This window comes from Zalophus californianus, chromosome 15, assembly GCF_009762305.2.
Source record: "Zalophus californianus isolate mZalCal1 chromosome 15, mZalCal1.pri.v2, whole genome shotgun sequence".
NCBI classification, from domain to species: Eukaryota; Metazoa; Chordata; class Mammalia; order Carnivora; family Otariidae; genus Zalophus; species Zalophus californianus.
Genome location: NC_045609.1, coordinates 12,291,040 through 12,310,611, shown reverse-complemented (window position 1 = coordinate 12,310,611; position 19,572 = coordinate 12,291,040). Strand labels below are relative to the sequence as shown.

The following is a 19,572-nucleotide window of genomic DNA, read 5'->3' as shown; positions in this document are numbered from 1 at the left end:
TCCCAGTAATCACTATTTTACTTTCTGTCTTTTGAATTTGATTCCTCTAAGTACCTCATATAACTGGAATCATATAGTATTTTCCCCTTTGTGACTGGCTTATTTCACTTGCCATAATGTCCTCAAGGTTCATCCATGTTTGTAGCCTGGGACAGAATTTCCTTCCTTTTTAAGGCTGGGTCATATTCGACATTTTGTTAATCCATTCATCTGTCAACAGTCATTTGGGTCGTTTCCATCTTTTTTCTTATCTAGACCTTTCTTTTTTGGCACATGGGCCCAACCATACCCAGAAACTATTCTCTCCCACAAAACCGATATTTTATACTTGAACTTCGTTCAGAATTAAAATAAGGCTTTTAAACAGAAATCTTTTTTGTCATTTGTAAATGGTAGTTCTTCGCTCCTGAGAAGTACTTGGAGTAGGCAGTGAGCTAACCCACAGCATCATGTGCCTGGCACATAGTATGCACTCTGCAGAAGTAAGTCCTTGAGAAGTCTGGGAAGAATTAGGAAAGAAGAAAGGGGGTAGAATGAAGGGACTGGTTTCAGAGGTTGGCTTAGAACAGGGGAGACTTGTATGTGATAGGAGGCCCTGGCTCATTTCTCCTGCTGTCTTGGGTTGCTCACAGCTAAGCCCGGTGCCACTCTGACCTACAACTCTGCCCTCCTCCATGTTCCTGGATCAGTTTCAACAGGAGCAGCAGATCACAAGCTACGGCTTGTGCAACTGAGCACCATTCATTTCCTCAGGCCCCAGTCCTAGGTCCCAGGGATGCCACAGGCTGGACCTCCGTGCCCAAGTCACAGCTCCCCCAGTCCCTTGGACTCCAGTTCCTAGAACTGGGCTTATGTCAGGTTCCCAACAGCGCACACCTCCTGAGGACCGGTACTGGCCCTGTCTGCCACCCGGGATCATCTGCCCATGTTTCCCTACTGGTATGTCACATCCCTCTGAAATCCAGGTGGAGCCCACAGTCTCCTTTTGGAAATCCCTCATGTCAGCTGCTTCCAGAACCATCACAGAACTTGCCACATCCTCTGTATCCTGGGCCTTGTCCATGAGCTGATCCTCTGCTCCCTTGTCCACCTCAGACCACTCCTCAGGGCTGAGCTGTAGTGAGAGGCCCCCTTGCGACAATGGTGGGTTCAGTTATATTGAACTAACATTTCTGCACGCAGCATCTAAGCTCAGCGCTAGGCAATATAAAGATGGATAAGATATGTCCCAACCTTCCTGGTTTTAAAGTGCCATTAAAAACACCTGCACAGGACCCCAGGACCCTAGTTCAAGGATAAAGGTTAGGCCTTGAAGATGAAAAGACACCATCTCTTTGGAGATAGGAGAAAAGAACACACAGGCCCAGCCCCTTCTCGGGATAAGTGACGCAAATGGGTATGAAGCCTTCAGCTGAGTGGAAAAGGTTTGGAACGAAACCCAAGGGGGCCTTAAGGAGGACAGTGGAAGAAAAACCAGGCATGACCGAGGAAGAGTTGAGACCCAGCTGAGATCAGATATGTGATCTTATGAATGTGGGAGGTTTATCACTTCTCTCTCCCAAGCCGTACTCAGCAGTTCAGAACAAGACAGGGGGGAAAGGAGGGCAGAGCTAAGGACTGGCCGGGGGCTCACAGCTGACGGACAAGTCTAGGGTGTTTATAAACACGTGGCTAAGACACTGGCCCATGACTGAGTGGACAGGAGTCCAGGTGAGGCCAGAACAATGGAGTGCGGTTGGAGGCCACAGAATCAGGGCCCAAGAAGATGAGGCCAACGAGCAGGGTCAGAGGGCATGAGGGAAGCACGGAGAGAGCATCATGGAGGACGGCAGTTCATCCCCTGCTCCGGAGACCACAGACTCCACACCATACTTGTGTCTTCTTTCCTCTCCTCCCTCCCACTCGCTGTCCCTTCCACAGATACTACGTGTTATCTGTTTCCCACGTGCTAATCACAGGACAGCCGAGACATGAGCCCTTGCCTGGTAGTCCAGAGTCTAGTGCAGAAGAGAGACACTTCAACTCCCCACACCCAGTGTAGCAAGCGTCCCGTGGGGCGGCACAGACAGGATGCCCTGGGAACACCCCGACACATGACCCACACTGGAGTTTGCAGAAGGCTTTCCAAGAGGAAGTGATGTCTGAGCCGGGACCCCAAAGATAAGAGGAAGTTAAGCAGACAGAAGGGTGAGGGGAGTGTAGCACTGCGGGCTGACGCCTCTCCTCACTGCCCACCTGGTGGAAGCTGGCTTTCGCTCAGCTGGAACTGCTTTCGGATGTCACCACTCAGCTCCTCACCAAATCTTGTCTTTGCGGGGCCCACAGATGTTGTCACCTCTTGCTTTTCTCCCTCCTCTCTGACCTCCCTTCTCTGCTCCCCCCCTTCGTGCCCTCCCCTGCCCCCAAAATATACGTGTCGGTGTCCTCTTCAAGGCTGTGACCACACGTCTTGCTCTCCAGCATCTCTCTTCTTCCATAATCGTGTCAACATCCATATTTTCCTCTCCGGCCCTGGCCTCCCTCAAGGACCCAGCACCATGTTTTCAACAGCCACGGACATCTCATGGTCTCATCCATCACCCTTCAAAACTCTTGATTTTATCGCCTTTCACCTCATGACGGTATCTCTGTGGTGGCTCCGGCCTTATCCCTTCCTTTCCCAGATGCGTGGTCTGGGGTCTCATTAATTGTCACCTCTGAGGCCATCTTGCTTCCCCCGCCCCCACACCCCACAGTCACCTGGCCTGTACATGCTCCCTAACCGCCATGTACCTATGCTGCACACACAGTAGGGGGCATTTCCTGCTCCGCTCCCGGCCAGCTCTGAGCAGGCCTGCTTCTGGAGAGAGCTCCTGAGTGAGTGGCCCGTTGTATGTGAGAGGAAGCCCTGCTCCTTAGATGGGTTTCCAGGCCTCAGTCTGGCCTCAGAGCATCTCCATCTCTTGCCTCGCATGGCCTTTGCTTCAGAGGAAGTGCCCTACAGGCGCCATGTTGCCACTTCCTTGCCAGCTCACATGGGCCTCTGGTTCAATGCCCTTGCCTCCAAGTGCCTACTGTCCAGATCCTCAGCAAAGCTCATCTCAAATATCTCTGGTTCAAAGAAACCGCCTGTGGTTTTTTCCATCAGAGGAAACGTCTCCTCTCTGTCTGCACCTCTCTATTGGAACCCATCACTGTCTGCCTTGTATTTTAGTTAGTTGTGTGCGTCTCTACTTCCCCAGCATATCTGAAGGCAGGCCTTGAGGTCAGGGGTTCAGATTTCTTTATCTCTGTATATAGGTTCAACATGGGGAACTGGTACATCCTGGGTACTCCATCCGGAGGTGTGGAGTAAAGGCGTGAATGTGGTTTCAGTAAGGCCATTTTAAAAAATGCAAAAATAAGTCTTTTCTGATTTCACTCTTAGAAAACTAACCTAAGAAGTATCATAACATAATATAATCAGAGCAAGAACAGAGATCGTAGATATTATTCTATTATTCTGTCTCCTTCAACCTTCACAAGTCATTCTGAGTCATGTCATGTCCCTCATCTCTGTCATGGGGATGATTCTGGCCAGACATTGTCTTTGGTAGAAATGTTCTCCAGGTTATGAGACATCAGGTCACATATGCCATGTTACGTAGTCTCTAGTTAAGGGAAAGCTCATGGGTTAGCAGGGACCTCCGTTTTCACGTTTGTGTCTCTCAGCACCAGCTGAAGGTCCTGTTTCTGTTTGCTCCATGCATGTTTCCAATTCGGTGAGCAGAACCGTGACTTTGCTGATAAAAAAAGCATGCCTGCCCAGTCCTGCCACAGTTGTACAGATGTGGGAAGGCAGGTCCCTGCATGACCCGTCGAACAGTGGCCCTACCATTGTGGAGCTTCTGGAGTTAGGCTTGTAAAAGTAAAAAAGAAAAAAAAGAGATTTTTGTTCTTTCAAAAACTTCCTATAACCCTGAGCCCCTGTATGCATAGAGCGAGCAGGTTGCTTTTCATTCCAGTTAGGACAGTGGTGAGAGGCGAGACTCAAACAGAAACAAGAAATATTTAGATTCGTTGGGGGGTGAGGGGGGGCAGGGATCTGGCTGGTTAAACATCGGAATGCTTCTTATGTGGAAAAAAAAATGAGGCTCATAATTAGACAAATGTATCTACACGGCTGAGACATGGGGATTTATGAGCTCAGAGTGAGGGGGAGGGCTTCTTAGACGATGGAGAGAAAAAGACTATTTAAAAGGCATGACCCCAGGGCATTAGCACGTCTTTCAGGGCGAAACTGAGAACACAGAGCACCTTAGGGATGAGCCAATCTGTCGGCTACCTTAATCTACAAATGAGGATGCAGAGACCCAAGCCAGTAAGTGAGGTGTTTTAGGTTATTAGTGTAGCTGGATGAAAACCTAGGGCTTCTGACCCCATGCTGGTGCTAATTCTGGAACCTGATGGAGGGGGTCATACTAGCGGCAGAGAGAGGCTTTCATTGTCTGAAGATGTCGTTAATATAAACAAACATGTCCTGAGGATGGTCTCCTCTGCTGACTTCATTGAAAACACACACACACACACACACACACACACACACACACACACACACACACACCCCACCCCACCCCACCCCACCCCCCCCACACACACACACACACCCCACCCCACCCCACCCCACCCCCCAGCAAGGGAAACTGTATCCCTACATGGAGCCTATCCCGTAGCACAGCCTTGTTTGTAAAAACAGAACCCCCAGCAGAAGGGCAGAAACGCAATCATCTCTCAAGAGATTTGGACACTTCCTTTGGACCGTGTCTCTTCGCCGTTTCGAAATATATTTTTAAAAAATACAATAGATCCGGAAACGAATTACAACCTGGACTGACAGCAAGCCCAAACAAAGAGTAGATAGGGAATAAAATAAAAATCATCCCTCGTGTGAAATAAAAGTAAAATGTAGCACATTGTTTCATCCACTGGGGTCTGCTGTGTGCCAGGCGCTGTCCTGGGAATGGAGAACCCAGCACAGGGAGCAAACAGACCAAAGCTCCTGCCCTCCAGGAGCCCCTATTCTAGAAGAAATGCATAGTTCTATACCCATTACAATACTGTTCTTGAGAGCCATCACCACCTCCCCTGCCAGGCTCTGGTGGAAATTTAACTACATTGGAAAATTGATACTATCTCCGTGCACATATGGGTATAATTCTAATGAAGGTTGCTTTCTGGTTAACAGGGAGAAGAAAATGGCTTTCCAGACAGTACTGGAGATCCCCTTTCAGGTAAAGGATTGATTCTGCAGAGGTCTGGGCTTTTCTGATAACTGGCATGACAGAATTAAAGATAATTTGCAAATATGTTTATCATTAACTTTAAAAATCTGTATTAAAGGCTAGAGAAACTTTCCAACCACAGGCCCGGGGGAAGTGGAAGGAAATGGTAACCAGATTTCACAAAAGCCTTCAGAGTATTTTCTCCGAGCTGACCCTCTTTGGCTTGTGAAGGGCACAGCCGGGTTCTCAATAGGAAAAGTTTAGGAGGGGGTAGCAGTCACAACAGAGCTGGGGGCCTTGGCATTGATGGAAAACTGCCAGGTGGAAGAAGGCAACGGGGCTGGGGCCAAACAGGCCCCTGTGGGAAGGGCCGGCTCAGCCAGTCACTGCCTCCATCCCTTCTCTGTGCCTGGGGCGCTCTGTTAGCTGAGGAGCCCCTCCCGCACCGGCCATGTGCTCGTCCCGTCTGCCGCTGGTGTGTTTAACCAGAGAAACATGAAGATCTGCCTCCTTTCCCACTTGTTAATGTAAGTTGGAAACTTTGGCCGTCTTCAGATTTCTTATTAATTCATCATGGAGAAAATCTGGAGTGAGCATTAAAAGAAGCTACCAAAAGAATAACTAAAAAACATTAAAACCTCCCTAATGTTTTCTATACCTCTTAAAACACATATTGAAGGACCTGAGTCATCAGGGTTTTGTTTCTTTCTTTCTTAGGGGGAGGGTGGTGGACCCTAAAGCCCTCAGGATAATGGGTCACCAATCCTACCTAGACTGTGCCCATGTAACCATGCTGAAAATCAGAACATGTAGTGTATAATCAACTTTTTTCCTCCCTTAGAAACATGACATGAGCAGCACCTGGGTGGCTCAGTCGGTTAACATCCCACTCTTGATCTTAGCTCAGGTCTCAATCTCAGGGTCATGAGTTCAAGCCCTGCATTGGGCTCTACTTAAAAAAAAAAAAGAGAGAAAGAGAAAGAAAGAAAGGAAGAAAAAAGGTGTTAGCAGCAGTTAGCTCTGGGTGGTGAGACTCTAGGTGATTTTTTTTTCATTCAGTAGATCTTTATTTATTAAAGACCTACTATGTGAGTCCCAGACAGAAGTACAGCTCTGGGAGACAGAAGTTGGGATCCTGGTTCCAGTCCAGCCACTATCCTGCTGTGATTAGAGAAGTCAAAGGGGAAACTGAGTCAGCTGAATTTGTACTGGAGCCTTCCCAGCAGGTTTCACGGTACAGGCCTAAGGTCAGGGTCCCATCTGGACACCCCGTTGGAACTTGCCTTCCCTCGACCACACCCCGCCCCCCACCGGAGGCTAGGACTGCTGGCCAGTAATTATCTCTCTTCCACAAATGCTGCAGCCGACAAGCTCAAATTAGAAGCACTAGCTGGGTGATGTGAGGCGGAGAAAGCATCTTTGCTCACAAGCAGTCAATTTTTGTTTTCTTTCCACTCTCCTATATTTTTTAAATTTCTAACATGAGTGGATATCAGAAAAAAATCTCTCCCCCCCAACTTTTAACCTGTATATACAAACTTGTATATAACAAATGATCAGATGTAGGCAAATATATATAACATGTGATAAAATAAGGAAATCCATAAAAGGCTAACTGATCGACCTCAGTGGTAAGAGCATGAATTTTTTTCCCCTATGCTCATCTGAATTTTCAGATTTTCTGCAGTAAGCACATGTTTCGTTTCTTTTCTTTTTTAAGATTTTATTTATTTGACAGAGATACAGCGAGAGAGAGAGCACAAGCAGGGGGAGCAGCAGAGGGAGAGGGAGAAGCAGGCTTCCCGCTGAGCAGAGAGCCTGATGCGGGGCTCGATCCCAGGACCCTGGGATCATGACCTGAGCCGAAGGCAGTGGCTTAACCAACTGAGCCACCCAGGCACCCCTTTCTTTTCTAATTAAAACAAAACAAAACAAAAAACCTGTATTTAAACTTTTAAAAGACTAACACCCTACATAGTAATGTGGAATGTGAGCTAAAATGAAAATGGATAAAGTTGTTTAGGAATATCTATAAACCTTTATGATTTAAGGTTGTTGTTGACTAATAGATTAACTTTAATCAAATTTCAGTCATCTCTTAAAAAATTTTACCTGTGTCGGGCGCCTGGGCGGCTCAGTTGGTTAAGCAACTGCCTTCGGCTCAGGTCATGATCCTGGAGTCCTGGGATCGAGTCCCACATCGGGCTCCCCGCTCCGTGGGGAGTCTGCTTCTCCCTCTGACCCTCTTCCCTCTCGTGCTCTCTATCTCTCATTCTCTCTCTCTCAAATAAATAAATAAAATCTTTAAAAAAAAATAAAAGTACATTTATCTTTAAAAAAAAAAATTTTACCTGTGTCAAAATGAAATGGAAGACTTTTGAAGAGAATAAACTTTTCACAGTGATAGGTAAAATGATTGCGTGCATATGGTGCTATTGAAGTCAATACCTTTCGCACCCGACGTGCTACCCTGCACACAAGAGTGAGTGTTTGGTTGGATTTTTGTTTCTGTTTTTGTTTTTCATAAACAAGGGGATGAGAGACACTTAATGGCTTTGCTCTTGAGTAAACTGGCAAAAGCTGATCTGTATATTTCGGTCTTTGAGTGAGAGTAGCAGCTTAAGTAAGCTTTATCATTGTACTTACAAACACTAATTTAGCACTTACTATATACCAGGCCCTGTTGTAAGCACTTTAAAGAGCCGCTTAGAAAAAGTGCACATGACAGCTCCGAACTTATATTCCTCACAAGATGGAGGTTACAGAAGTGATGCTGCGTCACGTGGCTGGTGCTGGGTCACAGGAGTCCTAAGTGGGACTCAGGCCTGGGGCCTGGCAGGAGCTCAATCCCAACCACCAAACCAGGCTGCCTCTCTACTGGTCAGATGCATTGCCTGGGTAGTACACACATCGAATGCTTGAGTGTCATACAGGGGGGGTGAGGGTCAGCCTTCTCAGATACAGTCTTAACCTGGAACAAAGCCAAAGCCCACCCTCACACCCCCGCCCTCAGAGTCAGTCTCTGAATCACGGTAATAGCTTTCACAAAAAGCTCGCTACTTTCCCTGGATCAGGCCCTCAGGCCCTGAACTCAGAGCCTGGATTTTATTAAATTTTTGTCTTTGAAAACTTTAGTTATCTGTGATCCAGCTTATAGCTGGTTAAAATAAGCAATGGAAGGTACTGCCACAGAGGGAGGGATTAGACAGACATGGGAAATGACAGCCGACAGTTTGTAAGCAAGGAAAGAAAGAGAATACAAATCAGAATCAGCTCCCCCTGGAAAAGCAAAGTCCCCTCTTCATGGAACCAGGGAGTACAGAAGCAAACGCCCATGGGAGGCAGAGCGCAAGAAAGAAGACTCTGTGTGGTGCCCCCGATTAATAGAATAATGCACCTGCTCTCCACATTTGGCCAGCTTTTCAAGGATGATTTTCTGACAACCTTGCATAATTCAGCGCTTGCCCAACCTAAACCTAATTTCCCCACAGAAATGCAGGTAAAATAGGATTGTTACTTTTGTTTCAAATTAGGTCCATTACATGACACTTCATTCATATGTTTGTGTCACGTAATTTCAGAATCCAAATTCACATGGAATTCTAAGCTGAATTTTTACCTGGGTCCTTCCTGACCTAAATTGGTTGTTGTTTTTTTTTTCTTCTTAAAGTGCCCTCTACACTCCAGCTTTGTTTGATGACAAAATCAAGGCACAGCGTGATCTACTAGCCCAGATCCTTCCAATTTGTCAGTTAGACTCCCCACAGCTGCTGCCAACTTGATGTCTCCTTAAAAGGGTGTTTTAGAGAGAGAGAGAGAATGAAATTGCATTGTTTTTCCCTTTGGTTAAGAGATCAAACGCCCACCAAAAGCCCTTGGGTTAGTTTCTTGGGAGATAAAAATAGTTCTTCATCATTTTCCAGCTCAAAGCATATAAACTACCTCCGATGAATAATGTGGTGTGTGTGTGTGTGTGTGTGTGTGTGTGTGTGCGTGCGCGCACCCCAGTGATTTATCAAAGCCATAAACTGACATTTTAAATATATTTCCAACCACATTGGAAACCACACACACATAGAAAAAAGCATGAGTTTATACCCTTAACACACATAACTGCAGAAATATTTGACTCTACTCTCACACTTTGTTGGTATTTTGCAGGCTCCAAATCTGATAATTTATAGACACCTGGGATAGAGTTATTTTATTTCAGGACCACAATATTTTGCTATTTGCTAAGTTGCCAATAAAAAAATGTTTACTATTTAATTGTTTGAATTAACTCAAGACCTAGTTATCCTGGGGAACATTATTATAAATGATCTAAGAGCTCACAGTGGTCCTGAGCACACTGGAGGGAAACACCCGTGTGGTAATAGTTCTCGAAAAGCCAGAGTGTACAAGATAAAACGGCACCTACCCTGCAGGGAGACACATTAAGTCAATCTGTGATCCACTGCCAACATCTGACTGGAGCCAATTTCTAGGCTCAAGTAATCATGACCTTTCTGAATCCTGAATCTTGTTCCAGTTTACAATTAACTGTTAATTGAACAGTATTTTAAAACCCGCCAGCCCCAAACCGGAGTTAGACACTGCGCCGTTGGATGCGAGCTGTTTCTTACCGTTGTTTTAAGTGACATAGCCACACCTGGAGGGAGAACATTCTAGAATCCCGAAACACTTCTTTAAAGTCTATGTAAATGTGTGTGTGTGAGAGAGGATGAAGAGCAGGGGGAGAGGACAGAAAACACCCCATAGGAAAACCCACTACTCTACTGTTGAGTGTGGGGACATGTTATCTGTTCAAAGACTTAATCACTGAACAGACACACCATCTCTCAAAAGTAGCTCTGATTCCAAAATGTAATTATGGCAGGCCCTTCTGACTAAGAACTTACTCTGTGGATGTCTTTAAGGCAATGGTTTTCAACCCTGGCTGCATTTTAGAATTCCCAGGGGAGCCTTTAAAAATTCCCATGTCCCTCCTGCACCCCAGGACCAATTAAATAAGGATTTCAGTGGGTGGGGCCAGAGGGTTTGGGGTGTAGGCAGGGTTCTGGGGGAGGAGGAGTTCCATCTCGTGGCCAAGGTTGAGAACTACTGCTTTAAAAAGGGCTGTTGGTTGTGCTTCTTTACCGGCAGCTATTAATCCTTTGTTGCCTGCCCACCATGCCGTGGGTTGAGGCTTTAATGGATGCTCTCATTCAATCTTTGCAACAACCTTGTGAAATAGATCTCACTGTCCCTGTTCAGGGAGTGAGGATATGGCCTTGGAGAGCTCAGTTACCTGTCCAAGTTGCACACCTGCATCGTGCTAGCTGATACTGAGTCCGTTGGCATGCCTCTAAAGCTGTTCTTAATCTCTGTTGTACACAGGTTACGTCTTCTCCATAGCGACCAGGCATCTTTCTTCTGCCTTATATATGCTCAGCACACACACACACACAAAAATGTTTCGGTTGATGTGGAATTTTCTAGATAGCTCTTCTTAGGCTGCCCAGGGGTTTCTAATTGGACTATAATTGGACTGTTTCTCCATGACACATTCTTCATTCATTTGATTGACTCAACAAATATTACTGAGCGCTTACTGTGTGCCTGGGATGAAGTGGTGACATTAGATACGAAAGTCTCTTTCCTCTTGGAATTTATGTACTACTTGGGAGTGACAGACAATAAACAGAAATAATTCATTACATACGGTGGTAGAGTGTGCCTTGAGGAAAATAAACGAGGGTAATGGGATTTTGCCTGGCAGGGAAGCTTAGCTGCTTTAGCTAAGAAAGTTCACGGAGACCTGAACAATGCAAAGGAGCCAGCCATGTGAAGATCTGAGGACAGAAGACTCCAGGGAGAAGAGCTAGCTGGTGTAAAGGTCCTGAGGCAGGCCTGAGCTTAGCGATCTAGGGACAAGTGTGGGCAGGGAAGAGCGATAGAGAAGGAAGTGAGCTGAGAGGTATCTGCAGAGGCCAGACTACATAGGGACTCTCTTCTTCCCTGTGTCCTTAAAAAAAAAAAAAAGTAAGACCTACCATCTTTACATAAGACCTGACAAAAATGCGTTCACATCCTTTATCGCATTTAATTCATGAGATAGAGAAATTATCATTTTCATTTTATGGATGAGGAATCTGAAGTCTGTGGACGTTAAATGCCTGGAGAAGTCAAGCTCTAGGAGGTTAGAGTGCTGAGATTTGATGAACCCCACATGACACAGGTTGGAATGATGTAGGATCAAGGGCTCCATGCCGGGCTGGTCATACAGTAGCCCTTCCATAAATGACAGTTGGTGTGATGAAGAGACACAGAAATCCAGCACTTCCTCCTGTGACAAATTCTCCCCGGGTGTAAGCTGGTACTCAGACTAGACTCACAGAGAACGAGTCTTCCAGGGCTTTGGCCTCTAGAATAAGAAGTCATACATTAATGGTGTCTTCCATTCTGGCTTTTCATCAGCAGAAAATACACAAGTCAGGCGTCAAAATGTGGCAAGTGAGGACCCTCATTAGCGAATCTGAGTGACTTTTTATACATAAGTAACTTCCTTTCTGAAATAGCCCCTTCCTCTGCTCCCCCAATCTAGAATCAGTCCATTCTGTTGTATTTTAACCAACGCTGTATTGTTTTCCACCAATATCTATTTATCACCAGGAGACACCAGCAAACTTCCCTTTCTTTTAACTTTCTCTCTTCAGGTCCTAAGAGTCATCAAACAATAATAACAAGTCTCTAAGGGGGTGCCTTGCTGCCTCAGTGGGTAGAATGTGACTCTTGATCCCAGGGTCGTGAGTTCAAACCCCACACTGGGTGTAGAGATTACTTAAAAGTAACAAGCGTCCCTTGTCTCCTGGGAGAAAGCATTGTTCTTATTCATTCATCTGGCAAACAATTTCTGAGCTTCAACTGTACAGCAATCTTTTGCTTGTTTTTTGAGAGGCATCAGATAATAATCCCATTTTTCCCCATTTCTGATGAAAGCTTCTTTGGTCCTCTGTCTCTCTCCCCACAATTGTTTCTTCCCCAAGGCATCACCTAGCCTAGCCTTTTATGTGCACTATTACATGATAGGTGTTTAAAGCAGGGCAGGACAAAATATATTTGATACAAAACAAAACAAAACATGTTTCTCCTCTTAAGTCCGCCAGAGAGCTAATTATAGTTTATGATTCTAAAAGGCAGCTCTAAATTCACTAGTGTTGGCAGTTCGTGGAGCTTGCAATTCAATAAACGGTTTGTGGTTTGTGTCACGGAAAATACAAAAGGAAAACATCGATAGATTTTTGGCACATCATCTATTTTCAAACAAATTAATAAATCGTCAATGTAATTGTTCAAAGAAAAGCTTCTCTTACACTAGAGGGCTTAAAGGAGCTTCACAGAAACCTTACTGATGTCTTTCTTCTTTATATTATTTATTATTGTATTATTTTTAGTCGTCGTCTTGACACCAAAGGAGAAAACCTTGCCAACAATGAATCTTACAAAGGTGGTACCAGAGATCACCCTTGGGCACCAATACATTTAATTCTGGACTTTGAGATTTAAATCCTCCTTTCTTTTTCTGTGACATATAAAAAATATTTTTGAGGTATCCAAAGAAACACAATCATTATAAAAAAAAATTAGGAAATATCCATTGGTAACATTTTTGTTATACATGCTTCCAGACTTTTTCTGTCTGTGACTATATATATAATATATGCTTTACATGGGTATGAATTACTATATTGTCTTTTGGTCTTTTTAAAAAAGATTTTATTTATTCATTTTTGAGAGAGTGAGCAGGGAGCCTGCCTTGATGCAGAGCTCAATCCCAGGACCCCAAGACCATGACCTGAGCTGAAGGCAGACTCTTAAGCAACTGAGCCACCCAGGCGCCCCTACTATATTGTTTGTTTTTAGAAAATCAGAATTATACATACTCTTTGGTAGCCTGTTTTCTTGGCCATTTGATGGAATATTGTTCATTTGACCCTACCTTTAAATAAAAGCAAAGAAAATTGCAGGATTTCCCTTATACCTTTCTTTTAGTAAAAAATCACCTTTACCATTACAAAGTTCATTTTTTAAACAAATAGACTTCTGTCCCATTGTGCTGCTAAAGCTTTACTTCTTTTTTTTTTTTTAAGATCTTATTTATTTGAGAGAGAGAAAGAGAGAGCATGAGCAGAGGGGAGGGGCAGAGAGAGAGGGAGCAGACTCCCCGCTGAGCAGGGAGCCCGATGCGGGGCTCGATGCAGGGCTCGATCCCAGGTCTCTGAGATCAGGACCTGAGCCGAAGGCAGATGCTTAACTAACTGAGCCACCCAGGCGCCCCAAAGCTTTACTTCTTAATGCATCATTATTAATATGGCTCAAGAACGGCTATATTACATAGAAATGTAATGCAACATTTTTAAACTCTAAGATGTAGAGCACAGTGCAGAATGATCTGGATCTGTTCTAGGGCATTTAAGGTGTAATGAGGAACAAGAAAACCATGCAGAATATCTCACCGCAACGGAGAGTCAGGAAATGCAAACAAAATGATGGGATTCTGAATGGGGCAGCATTCCGGGCCACAGCCGGGGAGATTTCATGCAAGGGGTGAATCTGAGGTGGGTTTTATAGGATGGATGAAGTTCAGCAGAAGGAGTCCTGTGAGAGGGAGAGGGGGAGAAGAGAGAAAACTGATCAGAGAGAAAACACCAGCAAAGACATGTGGAGGCAGAAGAATATGAAGCCTAATTTTCCTGCCTGTGAAACCAACAAACATTTTTCACTCGGTGCTGACAAAGGTCAAGTGAGATAAGCGGCATCACTGTTCCCTGGTTGGAGTGTAAATTAGTACCACCTTTATTTCTGGAAAGCACTTTGGGGCACATGCATTGATAGCCTTAGAATGCTCATACTTTTGGGCCTAATAATCCCATTACTGGGTACGATGAGTATAGATGTGGCCAAAAATATATATGCAAGGGTCTGCATCATATTGTTCCTCTTAGTCATGAGAATTGGAGAAAACCCTAAATGTTCAATAGTTTATACAAAATCTGTAATGGTATATAATTTCCAATTTTTCTACCCTGCGCTATATTAGTCTTTCTTTTAATTAATCTGAGGTAGGCTTTACAGGATGGATGAAGTTCGGGGAATGGAGTAGTCCAGCTGGTCTGGAGCACAGATTGTATTTAAGGAAGTTCTGGGAAGGAAGACAGGAATTGTAGCATGGAGAGCTTCCCGTGGAGGCCACGACGTGGTCACTGGTTGAATACAGTGAAAAAGTCTACAAGGACACCTAGGGAGCTGTGTCAGTAGGGGGTCAGGGTGCTTTTGATGCTTAGGGGGAGACACTTCAGTACTGTTTTAGGTCCCCTGAGTTGGAGATGTCATCTGAACATCAAGAGGGGCTTCCCAGTGCTCAGTTGTGGAGCCCAGAAGAGCAAGCAGGGCTGCTCACTCATTTGTTCACTCGTGCATTCACTCACTCATTCAATAAACATTGCTTACGCATTTGCTGTATGTCAAGGGCTGTGCGGGGGGGTCCCACAGATGCAAAAAGAAGGGGCCTTCCATTTCAGTGGGAGTGTGTGGTGGAACACTGGGAGCAGAGGAGGTGACCAAAGGGAGGGAGGGGGGGAGGGGGGGAGGGGAAAGCTTCGGGCTAAGAACAGACCTGGAGCACCTCCTTGTCCCTCTCAAGGACTTGGCAGGGAGCGAGACAGGCTGGGATCCCAGCACGTCAGGTGATGGGGGAGGGATGCAGCTGGGACATGGTGGGCTGGGGCTGGGGTTTTGGGGCTCGGCTGTCGGAAGGAACCTTCAGGGAGGATGCACCCTGCCGTGCAATAGACAGTGTCCAAAGGGGCAAAGGAGCCTTGGGCCCAGTTCCAGAGGCAGCCGTATCCAAGGGGAGCTGGGGTGAGGGGGGCATTAGAAGCCACAGGAGGTCCAGGTGACCTTCAAAGTCAGGTGGGAGCCTGCTTATTCGTGTAATACATTGTGTTGGTTACCACAGAAATAAAACACCACTGGAGAAAGTTTGGAAAACAGAAACAATCCTACAGAATTAAGACAATAGCTATTACTATTTTTGTGCATTTCCTTCCGTAGTATAGAGTTTTCACGCTTCTAATGTCAAGGACGCACATTCTTTACATCTTGCACTTTTCACTTGAAATTACAGCACACGCGTTTTCTGGGTCGCTACCTAGTCTTCATAGTTACTTAAATAAAATTCCATCAAGTAGTACAATAATTTATCTCACTAGTCCCTCACCTTTGGCATTTATTTAAAAAAATGGATAATAAAGATAAGACTGTAATTAGAATCAGTCATGTGTATACATATTCTAGATTATCTCCTTAGGCTGGATTCCCAGAAGTTATGTTAGTAGGTCAAAGAGTAGGAGCAGGATTTTCATGGTTCTTGTCATTTTGTCGTTTGTGCTTGCCTCCGGATGGCTGGTTCTCAACCTTCAGATCACCGAAGACACTCCTTTTTCCCAAATTCTTTCCTTTCCTAAATTGGGAAGTCCAGGGCTCAGTATAGTAAAGGTCATTGTAACCAACCTCCCAGAATTTTCCAAGCCAGTGGTCTCTCGTGTAGCCTTTGGCTGTTAAAATCCCTGGTCAGAAGGGTCAGGAGCCCCGGTGCTGATGCAGAAGTTAAGACACTCAGGTTGCCATGTCGTGCAAACACCACTTAGCAACTTAATGATAAGTGACTTGTGAGCACTTCTTCCCGACTCCTTCATTCCCCGCCCCCCACCCCACCCCGCAACATGCCTCCTTGCATTGAAATGAGGCTAAAGATGACTGATGGAAGAATGTTTGCCCTTCCTCTGGGCTGGGGCTGTGCCCTTCTTGGTGAGGCTCAGCTCAAAAGCCTCCTGTTCTTCCATCCCACGGTGCACACCTCAGGGTATTGGCTCTACTTCAAAGGCAGAAGAAGTGAAGTGAGTGAAGAAAACACAGATAAAGGCAAAGGATGATAAGGTGGCCATAAATCTCAAAAGTAAGTTTTCTAGCATTATCAATTATCACTCCGTTTCAAATATGCATATGGAGTGAATATTCCAGTTTTCAGTGTATGTGGGTGTGTCTAAAGGCCTTTTAAAGAGTTGTGCAATCCTTTATACCCCAACGTGCTGTGTTTGGCATTAAAAAGCCGTCAGGGCCGACTTGTAACTTGGAAGGGGTAAGAGTGGAGGTTCAGGCAAGTATGGGCTAGTTTACTTGTGGAACAGCGCAGTGTGACTCCCACCGGGGACCCGCCCCCAGAGAGAGCCCTGCTCCTCGGAGCCCAAATTCCAGCCAGCAGTCTTGCCAATGCCCAATGTGAGACTCAGAGAGTCTCCGAAAGAAAGGGAAACTGGCTGTATAAAGTCTTACTAGTGCTTCCAGCAAAGCCACCCATCCCTTGGCTGTCAAGAACGCCACGTTCGTTGTGTGAGCCTATGGAAATGAGTAACCTGAAAGCATCTATGAGTATCTGTAGGCTACGCTGTGTTACACTCTCACCGGTGCTCTCGGCATTTGAGCAGGAAAATCAAGGACGGGAGAGATGGACGCATGCATTTGCTTTCTTGCTGACCTGTGGGCTGTATTGCTTGTTCCTGCAGATATAAGCAAAGGCGAGTCCTGCAAGGAGAACTGTACTTGTCCCGCCTGCTCGCTCCGGGCCCCGACCATAAGTGACTTACTCAATGATCAGGACTTGCTTGACGTCATCAGGATAAAGCTGGATCCATGTCACCCGACAGTAAAAAACTGGAGGAATTTTGCCAGCAAATGGGGCATGCCCTATGATGAACTGTGTTTCTTGGAGCAGAGGCCTCAGAGCCCCACCTTGGAGTTCTTGCTGCGGAACAGCCAGAGACCAGTGGGCCAACTGATGGAGTTGTGCAGATTCTACCACAGGGCTGACGTGGAGAAGGTCCTGCACAGGTGGGTGGACGAGGAGTGGCCCAAGAGGGGGCGTGGAGACCACCCCAGGAACTTCTAGACCTCCGCTTCTTCGTACTGGCCTCTTTGGACCTTGAGCCAGGCACAGGACCTTGAAACAACCACAGGTTGAGGATCTGTCCTTTTTTTTTTTTTTTTTTTTAAGAGTTTAGGATAAGGACACGGAACCGTGGACATTGGTTTTCCCCAAAGCTGGTGGTTTTTTTGGAGGGGTAGGTTATGTTTTGGTGGCGGATTTTTGTTTAGTTTTGCACCTCGGTTTTAATTTAATATTTGAACCTGGAAGCGGGAAAGATACTTTGTAGACTTCTATAGGGGCCTGGGCCAAAGTCTACAATCGGAGTGGATTCATGCCATGATGAAAATAAAATTATCCTCTCCCTTCAATGCTGTGGAAGATTAAAATAAGAACTAGGATTGTTGATGGCCCCAGTCGATCGTCATCCATGGGCTCCTTCAGGATGGACAGCACTCCCACAGCTGACAAGAAAACAGCACAGAGAAGTTACCTGTTTTGGTCGTAAAGTGCTTAGGTGAAGTAGCAGGATATTGGTGTTATGGGGCCGTACCTTCACACCGTATGTGCCGTCTCTTTTATACAAATACTTTGGTAATCTGTGCACTATCAAAAATGTCATTTGCTCAAGCATTTTTGGAAGAAATGCAAAATTGGTGGTGGGAAGAGAGAGTCAGGATTCGGGGGGAATAAGGACCTTGGGCATGGTGTTTGACAAAGAGAGTACACCAAATGCCCTTTGTTACCCAAGACTTTTTAAAAATTAGTTTAATGTTTACTTTTACATCTTTTATATAAGGCTGAGGGTTTCACGCCTGAGATCAAGCTCAGTGAAGAAATAAACATCACCTGGCCCATGGCTGCAACCTAACCACTCTTCTAGCACCTGCTATCCCAACTGGAAACAGGGCCACTTGTAACAAGCACTACCTAGCGGTTTAGCCAAGAACCGGGAATCGGTACTAAAATCCAAACTTCAAAGGATTTTAAACCAAATGAAAAATTGGGTCCAAACAATATCTGGTGTTCTTATTTGGTGGCTTAAGGGGAGGTAAAGTGTGGAGGATGGGAGGGTTTGTTACTAGAGAGATCCGATATTCTCGATTTTTTACAGGGTAACAGATGCAAGGCAAAGCCTTGGCTTGCTTGACAATTTCATAAAAGCGCTATTTGGTTTTGGCTGTGGGTTCAGACAACTAAGGCTCTTCTTTCGGTTTGGTGGTATTCTGTCTACGTCCCTGATTAAAACAAGCAAAAATGATGAAGAGCATTGACTGGAGTACAAAAAAGATTAGGAATAACGCAAAAGAAAATTATTTTCTCAACCACTAACGTAGTTTTCCACGAACAGTTTTAGCGGGTTTTATTAGGTTGCTAATATATACAGTCAGCTTCGCTACCAAATGTAAACTCTAAACTAGCAAAATCTATGGAGATTTACTCATCACTTCTCCTTCAGGGTTCATCACACCCAGCTCATCTTCCCTTGTCTGATTTATCAGATAAATGTCAGGTTTATCACAGGATGTATTTAAAGGAGCAGCCCGTAATAAAATGTGGAGATTTTTAAAAATAGGTTTTTCAGCAGTTGATGTCCAGTGAGGGAGTCGTTAAATAATTATTGTCAGCCATGCTCCAGGCGCCATACAGAACTCATTAAAGGGGCTCTAATCTTCTAGGAATTTGATTTTTATGCTCCATGTTCTCATTAAGCTACACGCGACACGCCCCCCCCCCCCATATGTTAGCCCAAAATGTGCTGGGGAAAAATATAGAGGAGCTTTCGGTATTTGTTATTGACAACGCTAGGGAAAAGGGTTGTGATTATTCAGTGCGGCGTGGTATGGACCCCCAGCAGGGGATGCCGTCACCTTGTGTCCCACCACCCTTAGGATACAAGGAGGGGATCCCAGCCTGACCAATGTCCTGCCGACCGCTGCCTGGCCAGTGCCACAGAAAGTCCCTCCCCTCTCCGTGCTGCTGGGGAACTCCATCTTTGCACAGTACCCTCCTAACCGTCTCCGTCCTGGCAGACTCGTCACCCCGGCTCAGCACCAGGCTGCAGAGGCTCTGGCCAGGTAGAAGCAGTGGGGAGAGCCCAGAGGGAGGGGGACGGGAGGGAAAAGCCCTTTGGCTCCCTTTCCTCAGCTGGCTCCTCCCTCCTCCCCGCCTCTAGGCCTACCCCTGCCCCCCAGACAGAGACCCAAAACAACAGGTGATCCCTGCAGCCCCATGCCCAGCCATCATTCCCATGGTGGGGAGGGCGGGGAGGTCTCCCTTATTTCCAGAGAATTCCTCTGCCTCCAGCTCACAGAGAACAGAGGTGCAATGGGAAGAAAGAGCAACCCGAGGGAGGAGAGGATTGGA

At 45.7% G+C, this 19,572-nt stretch overlaps 1 protein-coding gene across 4 annotated transcripts in view; it reads left to right on the top strand.

Moving 5' to 3' along the window:
* EDARADD (EDAR associated death domain) overlaps positions 1-19,365 on the top strand; it is an 82,801-nt gene extending 63,436 nt beyond the window's left edge. For all 4 annotated transcript variants that reach the window (XM_027597234.2, XM_027597235.2, XM_027597233.2 and 1 more), the window contains 2 exons: positions 5,204-5,249; positions 16,847-19,365. In XM_027597234.2, the coding sequence (XP_027453035.1) occupies positions 5,204-5,249; positions 16,847-17,229 (429 nt within the window). In that variant the 3' untranslated portion in view covers positions 17,230-19,365. The remainder of the gene's footprint in view (positions 1-5,203; positions 5,250-16,846) is intronic.
* Positions 19,366-19,572: the final 207 nt, after the last annotated feature.